This window comes from Vitis riparia, chromosome 18, assembly GCF_004353265.1.
Source record: "Vitis riparia cultivar Riparia Gloire de Montpellier isolate 1030 chromosome 18, EGFV_Vit.rip_1.0, whole genome shotgun sequence".
Classification (NCBI taxonomy): domain Eukaryota; kingdom Viridiplantae; phylum Streptophyta; class Magnoliopsida; order Vitales; family Vitaceae; genus Vitis; species Vitis riparia.
This window is the reverse complement of record NC_048448.1, coordinates 35,773,008-35,787,877: the sequence shown is the minus strand read 5'-3', so window position 1 is coordinate 35,787,877 and position 14,870 is coordinate 35,773,008. Positions and strand designations below refer to the sequence as shown.

Here is a 14,870-nt window from a genome sequence, read left to right as displayed (position 1 = left end):
AAAATGAAACGGAATTCAAAATTTCGAATAATCGCAATAAATGGGGATCCAAATTTCTGTTTATTTCCCAAAGGACCCACTTCTTCTGTTTTTTGTTTTCATCCATACCCTTATTGCCATGTTGGACACTTAATTTTGCCACGTGGAAAAATAAATTTCCACATCGAAAAGGATTGAAAAAAAAAAAAAAACACTCTTCTCCTTTGAAGTGGCTTTATCGTTGGTACTAGCAAAGGGATGACTATGGAGCCCGAAATCTCAATTTCCACCTCCAACTCCAAACCTCCTTCCAAGCCTTCTTCCAAACGTCTACTCTTCGATCGCCGTTACGGTTGGGTGTAATGCTTTCATTTCTCTTTTCTCAAAGTGATTTTACCATTTAAAGCTTTCGATTTTCATTTCGTTTTGATTTCATTTTCTTTCTCAGATTCGACGAATGGAAAGATCCATCCCAAGAAGCACTTTCCGGCGGCCGAGGCATGTGAGTTCCCCCCCATTTTCTGACCTACCAAACATTAATTACTCATTTAATCTTTTTTCGTACATGTTCTCGAACGGTGCTTTAGGGATTAAGTTATACACTTTTTATTTTATTTTATTTTTATTTTTATTTTTTCATACATTTTCATAGCAACCAAACGGAGTTGTCGTATGAAGGAACGAGTTTATTTTTATTACCATATCATTTTGCCTAGTATATTAATTTTTGTTTCCTTGGAAATATTAGGTTTTGTATATTGCCATTGGCGACAGCTTTACTGAAGACGGCTTCGCAATCGGTACGGTGATGGTTTTGGTTTGTTTGTTTTTATTTACTAGTTCTTTCTTCTTCTTTTTAATTTTTTTTTTAATTTTTATTTTTTTTATTTGTTTTAGTTGGATGCTTGTTCGCTAAGAAAATTTGTGGCCTTACAAAATTTCCCCTCTCTGTGTTTGGCTTGAAGAAAGCTATAGAAGTCAATTTCACTCAGATATTTTGTTGAATTCACTTTAATTCTTCGTTTTGTTGTGAATCAGAAGACCATGAAATTATTAGGATGTAATTGTCCCCTGGTTTCTCAACACCCAAAAACAGAGAGAAGATAGTGGCAAATAGAAAAGTTTTCTTTCATCTACATTATTTACTAGCAATTAAGGATGGCATTTCCATAGTTCTCTTGAATAACCTGCATTCACATATCTTAAATTTCCTTCAAGTATACTACTTTGGTGGAAAGTTTATTGTTGAGAAGAAAAGGAAGAACACAAGAGAAGGAGATTTTATGAAAAAGAAGAATTAGGTAATGTTGTCAACTAGGGAAAAAAGCATGTTGTTACTGTAGACATAAGACCCATTTAAGAGTAAAGATCCCCTTCTTTGTGAAGATATTAAATAGAGGATTTAAACTAAAGGCTTCGAGAAAAGGGCAAGCAGTGTAGGATTAGTGGTTCGTTCTCAATGATGTCCTCAGCTTCTGTTGGCTCAGAGAACAAAAAGGACATGCTAGTAGATGGTCTTCTTATAAGGATTCAATGCCTAATTAACTTGTATTTGTGAGATTGGACTGGTTAACATTTTTGGATTCCTTTTCTCTTGATTTTTCTTGAGTATATTAACCAAAGAAATATTCATTCTCTGAGTCTCCTGAGAATAAAGTAATCCATAATGCATTTCGCTTCCAAGAAAGGTGCCTCAGTTAAGGAAGGCACTTTATCTGTGCCTTGTTGTGGCTAGGGTGCTTTCAATAACACTGGCCAACATGAGCTAATAAGATTTTGTCATTGGCACCTTGCTTATCTCAGATTAGGACCACTAATGCTGACTCTGGTGGCTTGTAACCCTTCTCAGTTTTCTACCATTTCTTTTTTCACAAAGCTTAGATTCTTGGATCTAAAATTTCAAAGACCAAGTATGATTTTGTTTTTTTCCTAGGATTATACAGTTAAGATGTAGGTATGAAAAAATATTGTGAAAATATCACTGTAATGTGAATTTTTGGTTGTTGTGACATCGAAGTAATGGAATTTTCAGTTGTGAAAACAAAGTAATGGAAAGAATTTTTTTTGGTTGATAACCGATGGTTTTTTTGTGAATTTATCACAATTGTTTTGATATTTGACTGATTTGACCGGTTTTTTTTTCCAATATTTTGGCGATTTTATCAATATGTATAGCCACATGAGCACAATGCATCTCAAATTGCTTAAAATTAAAGTAAGGGTTGAGGGCCTCGAATCCCTACCCTTCAACAAGGAAAGTCTTGGCTAATTCTATGGGGCCAACTTTGTTGTTATATATATATATATGCTTTGTTTGAATCCTAAACCAAATAATTTTATATTCATGCAAAAAATGAAATATTTTTTTTTTAATAGATAAAGAAAATGATATATTAAAAAAAGTGTCAAAAAAGTGACTCTATATTAAAAAGAAAATGATATACATAACCTATTTTGTAATAGGTTATGTATAGATATACATAACCTATACACCCACCACCAAAAAAGCCCAAAACAGGAGAAAGATATACAAAATAGGAAGGGCTCCAACAGTCACAACAAGAGCCCAACTAATAAAAAAAACTAACTAGAGTTTGATGACAATCATCTATAATGATTTTTTTTATTTATTTAAATTTTAAACTTTTTTAAGTTTTTAACTTTTATTTTAAAATCTTTTGTATTTGTAGTTAAATACAAGAGAAACATGAACTTCTAAATAAGATTATAAACATTTAAAAATATATATATATATATATATATATATATATATATTCTTAAATACATCAAAACTAGATAGATAATCATTTTAGTAGTAAATGCATTTTCAAGTACTGCATGTTATTGTTCAAGTCACAAATTTTATCATACAAATATTGTTTTTCTTAAACAAATTTAATATATGTATTGTTATCTTGGAACTTTTTCTAATATTTCTATGAGTTTTAATTAATTTTTGTTCCATTGATATGCATTTTTTTTTAAATTTATGTCTGAAAATTCCAAAATTTTTATGAAATCCAGTCCCCGATATTCCATCTGTTTCCAATAGTTTTGTCCTTGTTAAGATGTTTAGTCTTTTTATTTTTATTTTTTCCTTTCCTCGAGGAGTGATTGACGAGCTGTTATATTAAAATTTTAAAGCTTGATCCAGTGATTGCCTACTGTTTTGTTGGTTTTAGGGTGCTGTGTAAGTGAAAGGTTTTGAAGTGCTGACTTATCAGGGTTTTAATTTAAAGTGTAATTTAGAAACTGGCTAAATGTTAATGATGCATGATTGGTATAAAATGCCATAATTTGGTTTAGTGTTTATTATCAAGGGGTCACTGCACTTCTTTGTTTTTTTTGTTTGTTTTACTATAAAGCTTCCTAAAAGCCAATGATGAATGTGAAGGTTGATTTGGTGGGTTATCTTTTCCTTTATCGTATTGATTGAGAATTTGGTTTTACTAATATTTAGTTTGGTTAATTTGGGTTTTTTCCCATTCGGTTAGTAGTAGTATATATATATATATATATATATATATATATATATATATATATATATATATATATTAATTTTATATCTAAATAGGTAAAATAATATAGTATATATTCTATCACATTAAGAGTGCTCAATTGGGGTACACATGTATGGTACATGTCATATGACTATCAAGAAATGGGAAGAGAGAAAAGCAGAGAAGCAACAATAGAACTTGCACTACACTACACTCGTATTGTTGATGAACCCAAAACAATCATCTAACTGGGCAACCTTTCTTCCAACCAAACAAATAAGGATCTCAATATATTTCCTTTAGTTTTTGTGTTGGCTTTTGCAAAACTACCACAACCCCCATCCAAAGTAAAGGTTGATTATGCCAGGTAAGCATGTAACAGGTTTAGGAATGGTCTGTATGCCTGCTTTTCTATTACTGTTCTTTTATTTTTATTTATTTTTTTATATTTATTTTTTATGTTGTCTTCTTTTTGTTTTGTCTAATTGAGTTATACCTTGTGCACTCTTATTTTCTTGCTATGTCTTACTTTCTTCAGGATAGAATGCGTAAGAATTTTGAATGCTTTTCTATTTTGAACTTTGGTTTTGGAAGTAAACATTTATAGACCTCACCAGAAAGAGCTTTTCACTAATTTGTTTTGCCATTGCCGTATCACAGATTAACCTTGCAGCAAACACTGCGGTTAAAGTTCTTGAAAGGCCAAACCTTCTATCACCACAGGAACTAAAAGCTAGTTTTGATGATCGATTTCACAAATTTATGTCTTCGATACAAAAACCAGAATTCAACTTGTTTGCCATCAAAGGAAATTCGACATTGCATGCTACTGATTCGTCCTCACATCCACATAGAGGAAGCAGTGAGTCACAAATGGCTAGTACAACATAAGTTTACAAATTTGTGTAACACAATATCAGTTGTCTTGTATTGGATTGATATTGGGCATGTATACGGTTTTGATTAGGTGGCATTGGTTATTATAATGATGGGGATGGTGAATCTAATTTTGATAGTGTCTTCTATCTCAAGTGATGGTTGAAGGGTCTGTATTTATTGGATCAGATTCTTTATTAGTTAAATTTGTAGATCCCAATGGCATTAACTTAAAGTATCACCATACATTCGATATCAATTCTTCTACTTGTATGAGGTATTCCAGAATTGGTTATTTGACTTGGCAATGAATCTCAGTTATTAAGAATGTACAAGTTAGAGAAACCATTGAAGCACTTAGTTTTTCTTAGAAAGAAATGGCTCATTGGTGTTTGATTGATGTGTTTCTTAATTTGCTTTATGGGAAATGAGACTGTCAAGTTTCTCTAAGAGAAGGGGCTTTCCTCTACTCTTGCTCTCTTGGAGAAACTTTATTTCAATGTTATTATCTTTTTTTCCTAAAGTAGATGGGATCCTACGTTTGAATAGCTTGTAAGGTGGAAAGGTGCCTTTCTTCTGATGTGAGCTAATTTTCCAGTAGAAGTTCATCAAAGGATAACTGCTGCCACAAACATACAGCTGGGTACTGAGTTAAGAGTCCACAGGTATCAGAAGGGTGCCTGGGGACCTTGTAGAGAGTTTATTTCATTTGGTAGTTGAAGTAGCCGGCTATGTGTCTACTACCATTGAATTACCAAGGATTTGGATCAGAACTTGTAGAGAGTTGCAAGGACTTGCGTCACTCTTTTTGATCCTTTTGTCTGGCACCCTTTGTATACTTTCTGTGTAATTTAGTGCACATTTTTTGTAGTTCATTTTGTGTATTTTTATTCTTCAATATATATATATATATGTATGTATGTATTTCTTACATGCTTTTCAAAAGAGTCAGGAAGTGTGCTTATAAAAAAGAAAAGAAATGTAATCCAGGTAACTCATTTAGCACATGAGGCTGGGGGCATTATTTTGTTTCTTAGCAAGAGGTCATCTCTCTCTCAAAAGACTACAAAATTTCAAACATACATGTAATAAAAATATATGTTACAAAATATCTTTATTTCTTGTTAGAGAAATGCAAAAAAAAAAAAAAAAAAATCTTAGGAACCCCTTTCTTACTCTACTTTATACTAATTCAACATTTATAATGTCATTACTTATAATTTAGAATAATGGTTTTTTTAGTACTTAATTTTCAATTTTATCAAACACTAGTATTAAGTTGAATTGAATAAATAAAATTATGATGTATTTACACTTATTATAAGAAAAGAAATATATATATATAAAAAATGGGTTAAACAAGTTGAGTAATGAAACTTGGACATGACTAAGCCCTATAAACATTCCTCACAATTCAAGTATTAAAATGTTGTCATATTGGCATATTTTATTTAAATTCCTTTTATTATTGGACATATTTTCCCTTCTTTTAGTGATATGAAGTAGGTGCATTAAATGTTTCATGAGACAAAAAAAATAAGAACAAGTTAAAAATGACCCTATAAATAATTTAAAACAGGTGTATAAAAATGGTCATCAAACAAAATAATGTTTGGATTTAACAAAATGATTTTTGCAGTTTAGGTTTAAGAGATTTTAAACTAGAGCTATCAAAGATAGGATTTAACGATACTAGTTGAGATTATGGTAACATTTTTTTTGTAGTATTTGGATTATGATTGACTACATTTGTAATTAAATATTGAATATACCTCTTTTCATATGACACTACGAAATAATTTACACCATAATAAAAACTCAGTAAAAGAATTTAAGCTACTTTGGTCACTATGCATATGATCTTAATAGATAAATGAGGATAATTTACCAATGTGTCAAAGTCATTCTTAAAAGTAATTGTGAATAACTTCAAATAAATAAAATTATTCATACCTAAAAACATACAAATTAAAATCCACAATTCAAATTATCCATGCTTAAAAACATACAAATTAAAATCCACAATCCAAACAAAAAGTCTTTTTTATGGCATTCTCATTCTGGTTCAATACTGCATCTCAGCCACCACTTCCAATTCCAGGACCAGTAGTTAGTCGTGTTTCCATTAGCATGACCAACGATTAGTCATGGTTCCACGAGTATATCATAATGTCATCTTTAAAAATAAAGCAAAGTAAGAGCAAAATAAATATTAACCCATGCTTATAAGATAATTGTGCAATTTGAAAAACATATGGTTTGGCCTACCAATTCACAAATCAAGCTCTAAATAAAAATTTAAGTTAATTCAAACAAAAACTTTGGCCTACCAAAATAGCTATTGTAATATGATATTCCTTTTTGAATTCAATAATTCATTCCGAAGATAAAGCCTTGATAGAGTCCTAAGATATTTATTAGAAAAAATAAAGGAGTTTTAAACTTAGACCTAAGAATACAGGATCTCCAAATTTCGTAAAATTTTGGGATAATTAAAAACAAATAAATTAAAATAAAAGCAAAAAAAAGAACCTATTTGAATGACTTGACCAAATCTAATCCCATATCAAACTTCATATTCTTTCAAGCATGTAATCATATTAAAAATTGTCTAGACATTTTTTTCCACTAATTTTGGTAAATATTTTAACCTTCAATAAAACCAAAGATCGAGAAGACATATCGTACTGAGTAGAGTTGGAAACTAGAGATGTCTTCATTTTTTCTGATTTAATTTCTCTGCATAAAAAACTTTTTATCTTATTGTAATGACTATAAGAAAAATAGAATCTCATAATTTTTAATATATTGTAATGACTAAATAAAATAAAAAATATAAATATAAAATGAGAAGCATATAAGTTATATGTTTCAAACTATTTCGATATGGCCTCAAAGCAGTGGTGAAGTAGATGGGTAGAGGCAAATTAAGTTAAAAAAAAACAAGCAAAAATTAAAAAGAAACATGAATTGTAATAAACATACAAAAATTTTTATATTTCATGATCATTCAACAAAATATATGATTACTTATATTAGTTATGAAACAAAAAATAAAAAATAAAAAATGGAAAAAAAAAAAAAACAAACGTTTTAATTATTAACATTGATTGTGAAAGAAAAAAACTATGAAGTATGAAATGATTAAAAAAAAAAGTTGATAATTTTTAAATTTTATTTAAAAATTAATAAAAATTCAAGCAATATTTTCAAAGGATTTTTTTTTTTTTTAAAGAAAGCAAGAAATGTGATCATAAATTTTTAAATTTTTTACATTTTTTAGCAAAACTTTAAAAATTCAATAATTTTAGAAATAAATTTTAAGAATCTTTTAAATAATTAAATTGATAAAATTTTATTCAAAACTTGTTTCTAACAATATAATATAAATGTAGCACCATCATTATCAATAGTAAATTAGTTGCCTTATGAATAATCCTAAAAACTTAGGTATTTTAAAAATCTTAGAGTCAACCAAAACAACCTACCACTAAGAAAATTGTTTAATAAAACATAAATTATTTAAATAAAATTAAAATTTATCAACAATTAAGTAGAATATAATCTAAATAATCTATCTAGTATATTTTTTTTTTTCTCTCATACCAAATGATTTTCTATTTTTTTTTTCTCATACAAAAATCATTTTCTTAGGAGCTGAACAAAGCTTGCACTTTTGATTTTTATTTTTTAAAATTCCTAAATAAATAAAAAGATATTTTGCGCCAAGCCCACCGGCCCTAAGTCATGCTCCCACCTTTTAGGTTGTTTATAGATGGATCCCATAATCAATCAATTTAAGAAACGTATCATAATTGTTAAGCTCTACACATATAATTTTACCCTCTAAATTGCATGACTTCCTTTTAAATTCAATAATCTACTCCAAATAATAAGTTCTAAAATATTTTTTAGGAAAGAAAAAGAACAAAAAAATAAAAATAAATAAAAAATAAAAATAAAAATCAGTCACTAGGATATGATTTTAAAAGTTATCTAGATATTTCTTTTTTCACTAATTCCATCTAATAAATAAAAAAGAGAGAAGACATACCTTGCTAGGGTTTAAATAAAGCTTTGATCTTTTGGAAACTAGAGAATCTTTAATGTCTTGGCTGGGTGATCTTCTCTGTCACCAAGGCTTCCTCTTGACGGCTGAGGGCAATGGATCTGATCTTGGGCGTACAAGAGATGTATCCCACAGCTTTTCACTTTAAAGCATGCGTTATCGCCACACGTAAAAGAGCCATAACCGATTTCAGTGTGGAAGTGAGCCTTAAAGTTGTTCCACCAACTGGATCGATACTCACGGGGAATTTTAATCTGAGGGAAATACGTCACCCAAATTGCTGGATCTGATGTGCTACCACTGTAGTAGGGGTCCAATTCAATCCAGCAGGTTTTACATTCAGAATAAAACGATATCTTCTTCAGTCGTTCAGATTGATCACCATGGGCTATCGTCAATTCACAATGTCCAATACCACCTCTTGTTGTCTCACATTTATCACCATCATCAAGGGGAACATGATGGAAGAATAGAACAAATCCCAAGAAGTTGTTATCTTCATACCAATTCATTGGGAGCTTTATTCTTACTTCACACCCCATTCTCTGATGGCTTACCCACTCTGGTATTCCACTACTTCCTGGAATGACAAATGTCCTCTCCCTAGACTGTACAAAAAATGTCATGTAAATCTCATGTTTTTTTTTTTTTTTAATTATAAAATCTAAATAAATAATTCTGCCATGAAACTGATACCTGAATTGCTGATTTGAAGTATTTGAGCAGAGAAGACCAAAGTGGACTTGAGAAAGTTTCAGTTTCTAGGCATGGACAACCATGTGCCTCCATCTCTGTTAAACTTGATGGAAGCTCTACAATTTCTTCAAGCATCAGGCAGTGATTCATGGAAAGGGTTTTGAGCTTAAAAAGTTGAGTGATGCCAGCGGGTATGCGACGAATATGGTTTTCACTTAGATCTAAAGATATCAGTGAGGATAAGCACCATAAATCACTGGGGATTTCTCCCTCCATCAGATTGCAACCACCTAGATCTAGTTCGTCTAGGCAACACCGTAGGCTTCTCAAGTTGTCAGGCAAGTTATGGAGCTCTGTACAGTTACGAACACGAAGATATGTAAGACGTGTCAAACTACCAATGCTATTGGGAAGAGCCGCAAGGTTCTTACAATTGATCAATTCCAAGGAACGAAGACCTCTCAGGTGTTCAATTGATGATGGCAGCTCTGTTATGCCCGTTTCACGTAAGAAAAGGCGTTTTAATTGTTCCATATCCTCCGTGATCTCTGAAAAAGCCTCTAGATTTGAACAACCATCGATAACAAGGTCTTTAAGGGATTTCAACCCACATATGTCTGGAAGACTTCTCAAGTTTCTACAATTTTCCAAATTTAAGTGATCAAGTCCAGTGAGATGACCTATTGAGCAGGGTAATCCTTTAATAGCAGTTTCGTGTAGAGAAAGATCCTGTAGATTTCCCATAACTTTTTGGATCTCAGGAAGCCTCTCAAGATTTGAGCAACCACCGAGGTCAAGAGTTACGAGGTCCTGCAAGCACCCAATGCTATTTGGGAGTTCCTTAATAGCGGTGTGCTGTAAATAAAGCCCCCTCAAGAATTTCATATTCCATTGGATCTCTGAAAATTTCTCAAAGTTTGAGCAATTTGAGAGGTCAAGTTCTCTAAGAGATTCCAAACATCCAATGCTGCCTGGGAGTTCCTTAATACCACTTTCACATAAATTTAGATTCCATAAATGTCTCATATTGGTAAATACATCTGAAAATTTCTCAAACTTTGAACATTTGCTAAGAGAAAGAATTTCGAGAGAGGTCAAGGACCCAATGCTATTTGGGAGTTCCTTAATAGCAGTCCCATCTAAAGAAAGCCTGTATAAACATTTCATATTCCCTCTTATCTCTGGGAATTTCTCAAATTTTGAGCAATGTGAGAGGTCAAGAATTTGAAGAGATTCCAAATACCCAATGCTGTCTGGGAGTTCTTTAATACCACTTTCACATAGATGAAGCGTCCTCAAAAATTTCATATTCCCATGGATCTTAGGAAATTTTTGAAAGTTTGAACAATTTGAGAGATTAAGGACTTCAAGAGATTCAAACTTCATGCTATTTGGTAAACTTTGGAGCTGCTCACATCCTCTTAAATTCAAGTAAGTCAACCATTTGAGATCGCCAATAGATGAATGAAGTTCACGCAAACTTGTACAACCTTCAAGATTCAGTCTCTCCAAATTCGGCATGCTTGAGAATTTTGGCATTTTGACAAGCTGTTTTGAGTTACTTAAATCAATGCCCTTTAGTTTTCCAAGACACTGTAACAAAAAACATTCTTTTAATAAAAAAAATTTCTTCTACTTGGAAATTATTATAAAGAAAAGAACATTAAATAATGATCATACCTTATTCCCCTTCCAAAGCCTTTTTATGTTGCTAGACTTCAAGTTGATTTCAATAAGCTCCCCTCCATAGAACCTTGAAGGTAAAGACCTCAATGTGCATCTTTGCCAATGAAGATATCTCAAATTATGAGGAAATTCAAAGTCTTTAGGAAGATGCACTTTATACTCCTCTCTTGTCAAACCACCATGATCATTGCAATAGATTTTAAGCAACCTAAGTTTCTTCATCTTAGCAAACACTTTTGTACTGAACTGTATTTCTTTTGATCTAGACAAGTCCAAAGATATGGTTTGAATATTTTTCATCCCCTGGAAAAACAATAATGAAAAATAAGGGAACAACACAAGATAAAAATCCTAACTACAATTATATAGACAATTAACCACTAAAAAAATTGATTATAAATATTTAAATAACTATATTTAGGCATTTAATTCGTACCTCATGTCTAGAAAATGCATCATAAATATCATCAACATCCCACAATCTACTCCATTTGTTTGGGTCCCCGGGACATTCTTCATGAACAATTGCCCAACCCATCTGTTGTATCAAGTCATGCATTTGTACGACGTTGCCAAAGATAGTTACCAAACATCTATCACATAGAACTCTTATGTTCCACATTGGATTTAACTTGCAACCATCTAATATTCTTAACACGACATCTTTGCATTCACCTTTGAAAAAACACGCAATGTCTAGGAAAACCTCCTTTTGAGAAGGATCAAGCCCATCAAAACTTATTCTAAGCACATCATTAATTTCCTTCATAGGGTTTTTTTTAAATTTATCCAATGCACATTTCCATTCATCTATTGTCATGCCTCGAAGAGAAGAACCTAGAACTTTAAGGGCCAAAGGGAGACCTTGAGCATATTGTACCATGCAATTTGAGAGGTCCACATAATCTTCTTTAGGATCATTTTGTTTAAAGGCATGTCGGCTGAAGAGTTGAAGAGCTTCCCTATAATGTAATCCTGTAGCCTTATATGATATAGTCACTCCATACTCAACCAACAGATGTTGGTTTCTGGTTGTAATGATAATTGTGCTTCCTGGACCAAACCAATTAGGACTTCCGACCATTGGCTCTAATTGCTGCAACTGATCCACATCATCAATTACAATAAGAACCTTTTTTGAGCTAAGTCTGGCCTTTATTATATTGATTCCTTTATTGATATTTCTAAACTCTTCATCATCCCCCACTGTATCATGAAGAAGTTGTTGTTGTAGTTGAAGTTGACAACCCTTGTTGAATGTCTCTCTAACATCTTGAAGAAAGCTAGCACTAGTGAATTGATATTGGATCTCATTGTAAACAATCTTGGCAATGGTAGTTTTACCAATTCCACCAGTTCCATAGATCCCAACCACACTAATGTCATTCAAGTCACTACTTAACAATGATTTTAGTTTTTTAAGGCAAAAATCCATCCCAACTATATCATCGTTAATGGGCAACAGTGTAGAATTCATTGATCTTTTAAAAATCTTGCTAACAATTTCCTTAATATGCTTTGACTCATACCTGCCAATTATAAAGTACAATGTAACACTTGATGAGTATTAAGGAATTGCAAAAGATAACAACTATGAAGCAAATTTAGTGATATTCACTTGATTTTGTCAATATAACAAAAGTAAGGGCATATAAGATGTAAAAAGTATTAAAAGAACCCAATATATTGAACATTTTACACATAATGAGAAGGCAACAAGTTTTGAGCCTACTATTAATAACATCACAAAGCAAGTTTTACTATACAAAATTATTAACTTGATTTAAGACAACTAAATCCTGATAAGTTAATTAAATCAAAAGCACGAATTAAGGAAGTTGAAGTTACCCATCTTTCACATGGAAACCACTTAGATTGCTTGCTTTTGTCAAGGAATCCTTCCACCTTTGCACCTTTTTCTCATCTACCGTTCTTTCGTGAATGGAAAGTGCTTCTCCGAAGCTCCCTGTTTTTTGATTTCGCACATCAGAAGGATCCACATGGTAGAACACTGGAAAGACTATTTGTTCCATTTCTTCCCTGCACTCCATGATCTTCGCTAACTCATCCAAACACCACTTGGAATGCGCATAGTCTTTTGAGAACACAACTATGGAAATTCTTGATTCTTCAATAGTTTTTAAAAGTTCTGATTTGATCTCCTCTCCTCTTTCAAGTCGATCGTCTCTGAAAGTGTTAATCCCCATCCGACGCAAATTTACGAATAAATGATCCGTAAAATTGTAGCGGGTGTCTTCACCTCTAAAACTCAAGAACACATCGAAGTTATATTTACGGATCGAAGTAGAAGAAGAAGAAGAGGGTTTTTGGGCAGAGGAAGCCATTGTTGGAGAGTTTCTGGATGAAAGCTTAAAGAGAGTCGAGGATTAACTTGTGGTCAGTCAATACTTGATATCCCCTACGGCATCTCTGGGTCCTCACGTGAACCAAGACTTTTTTTCTCTTTGGCTATGTTTGGTTCCCAGAAAATTTGAGGGAAAATGCGAGGGAAAGAAAATACAAAGGAAAAATGGAAGGAAAGAAAAAGTGAAGGAAAATAAAAAAATAGATTAAAAGTTGATAAATTATTTTTTTTGTTACTTCAAACTCATTTTATTTATTTTAACTTATCAATATAAAGATTAAATAATTTAAAAATCCATAAGTTTTTAATTAGTTTTAATTATATTTGATTTTCTTTGATATTTTTCATAGGACAACCAAACATGAGAAAATCATTTTTCTTAACATTTTTTTTCTTTCCTTTGTACTTTCCGGGAACCAAACATAGCCTTTTGGTTGGATTGTAAAAAGGAAACATCAATTGTCCCAACACATGCAAGCAGGTGATCCTTTTCCCATTTTTTGGGGTCCCAATGCATAAGCATGTGATTTGTCGGTCACGTGTGAAGGGGTAATGAGTTGGAAAAAGGGATTTCAAATAGTATTTCACTTAATAATACGAAAGTAATTATTTTAAAAAAAATTAGAAAATAAATAATTTTATTGTACAACCTCTCTTTTCATCTTACGCTGAATATATTTGAGTATTTGGAAATGGTAACATTACATTGAAATTTCCATCTTAAAATACTTCTTGACATTTTTAGTTTGAAATTTCCATTAAAAATTAAATTATGCTATATGAACTTAGAAAAATTTTAGAAACTCTAAAAATATTAAAGCCATTATAAATTTTATTCAAATTTTTTAGAAATAAAACCATTATGAATTTTATTTTATTTGAATATATTAAACCACTTTTTAAATAAATTTTAAAATGAAAAAATTTATTTTTTTTGGAGTTCTTAATTAATTTATCATATAAACTTTAAAATTAAGAATTGTTTATTTTTTATCTTAAAATACAAGGTTTCTTTCAAAAATTTAAAACCATTTCTTAGTAAAAAGAACAAAAATATAAAAATAAATAACTTAATTTCTTATTTTAAAATTATTTAATACAAATTAATTTTCAAGATAAAATTCAAGATTGATAGAAATAATTATTCAATTTAATATTAAATAATATATTCTCAAAATTTTACTATTTAATTATAAATAATAAACTTGCGCTTAGTCAATACTTATGCATAAAGAGCATCCATCTTTGGGTGCCTGTACCAAACAAAATCAGTTTTGTTTGGTCATCTATATGGGTTAAGGTGTACCGGATACTTATTGAGGCAAAAAAAAAAAAAGAAATTAAAATAATATTTATTATTTATTTATGTAACAATTCTTTTTTATTTAAAATTATATGTTCATCATGTACAAACAAGTAATAATGAGTGACGAGGTGGGTAGCTTTTCAAAGAAAATAAGGACCTATACACCACAAAATTCAAAAGCAAAAAATTAAAATAATATTTATTATTTATTTATATAACAATTTTTTTATTTAAAATTATATGTTCATCATGTACAAGAGTAAGGAGGTGGGTAGGTTTTCAAAGAATACAAGGACCCACACAACACAAAATTCAAAAGCAAAAATTAAAATAATATTTATTATTTATTTATATAACAATTTTTTTATTTAAAATTATATGTTCATCATGTAC

The 14,870-nt window shown here is 30.9% G+C and overlaps 2 protein-coding genes across 5 annotated transcripts; one reads left to right on the top strand and one right to left on the bottom strand.

The window, feature by feature from the left end:
- The first annotated feature begins 211 nt into the window (after nucleotides 1-211).
- Nucleotides 212-4,683, top strand: LOC117907443. The gene is made up of 4 exons (XM_034820981.1): nucleotides 212-338; nucleotides 428-481; nucleotides 728-779; nucleotides 4,140-4,683. Exons 1-4 carry the CDS (start codon nucleotides 238-240, stop codon nucleotides 4,368-4,370), a joined length of 438 nt encoding a protein of 145 aa, XP_034676872.1. The 5' UTR covers nucleotides 212-237; the 3' UTR covers nucleotides 4,371-4,683.
- A 1,576-nt stretch (nucleotides 4,684-6,259) lies between these two features.
- LOC117907441 (disease resistance protein RPV1-like) lies at nucleotides 6,260-13,172 on the bottom strand. Of its 4 annotated transcripts, XM_034820979.1 has the most exons (7): nucleotides 12,655-13,172; nucleotides 11,243-12,335; nucleotides 10,801-11,109; nucleotides 9,941-10,713; nucleotides 9,121-9,904; nucleotides 8,410-9,032; nucleotides 6,260-7,094 (listed from the first exon to the last, which is right to left on the bottom strand). In XM_034820979.1, the coding sequence occupies exons 1-6, from the start codon at nucleotides 13,149-13,151 to the stop codon at nucleotides 8,448-8,450; spliced, it is 4,041 nt and encodes a 1,346-aa protein (XP_034676870.1). In that variant the 5' UTR covers nucleotides 13,152-13,172; the 3' UTR covers nucleotides 6,260-7,094; nucleotides 8,410-8,447. The 4 variants fall into 4 exon arrangements, with proteins under 4 accessions (XP_034676870.1, XP_034676869.1, XP_034676868.1 ...); XM_034820978.1 differs by having other exon boundaries at nucleotides 6,260-6,487; nucleotides 8,409-9,032; nucleotides 9,121-10,713; XM_034820977.1 differs by having other exon boundaries at nucleotides 9,121-10,713.
- Between the last annotated feature and the right edge of the window lie 1,698 nt (nucleotides 13,173-14,870).

Coding starts and splice junctions, on each gene's coding strand:
- LOC117907443 (XM_034820981.1), top strand. CDS start 238: ATGACTATGGAGCCCGAAATCTCAATTTCCACCTCCAACTCCAAACCT. Junction 339..427: donor GATCGCCGTTACGGTTGGGT/GTAATGCTTTCA, acceptor TTTCTTTCTCAG/ATTCGACGAATGGAAAGATC. Junction 780..4,139: donor TGAAGACGGCTTCGCAATCG/GTACGGTGATGG, acceptor GCCGTATCACAG/ATTAACCTTGCAGCAAACAC.
- LOC117907441 (XM_034820978.1), bottom strand. CDS start 13,151: ATGGCTTCCTCTGCCCAAAAACCCTCTTCTTCTTCTTCTACTTCGATC. Junction 12,336..12,654: donor GGTTTCCATGTGAAAGATGG/GTAACTTCAACT, acceptor TATAATTGGCAG/GTATGAGTCAAAGCATATTA. Junction 11,110..11,242: donor ATGCATTTTCTAGACATGAG/GTACGAATTAAA, acceptor TTGTTTTTCCAG/GGGATGAAAAATATTCAAAC.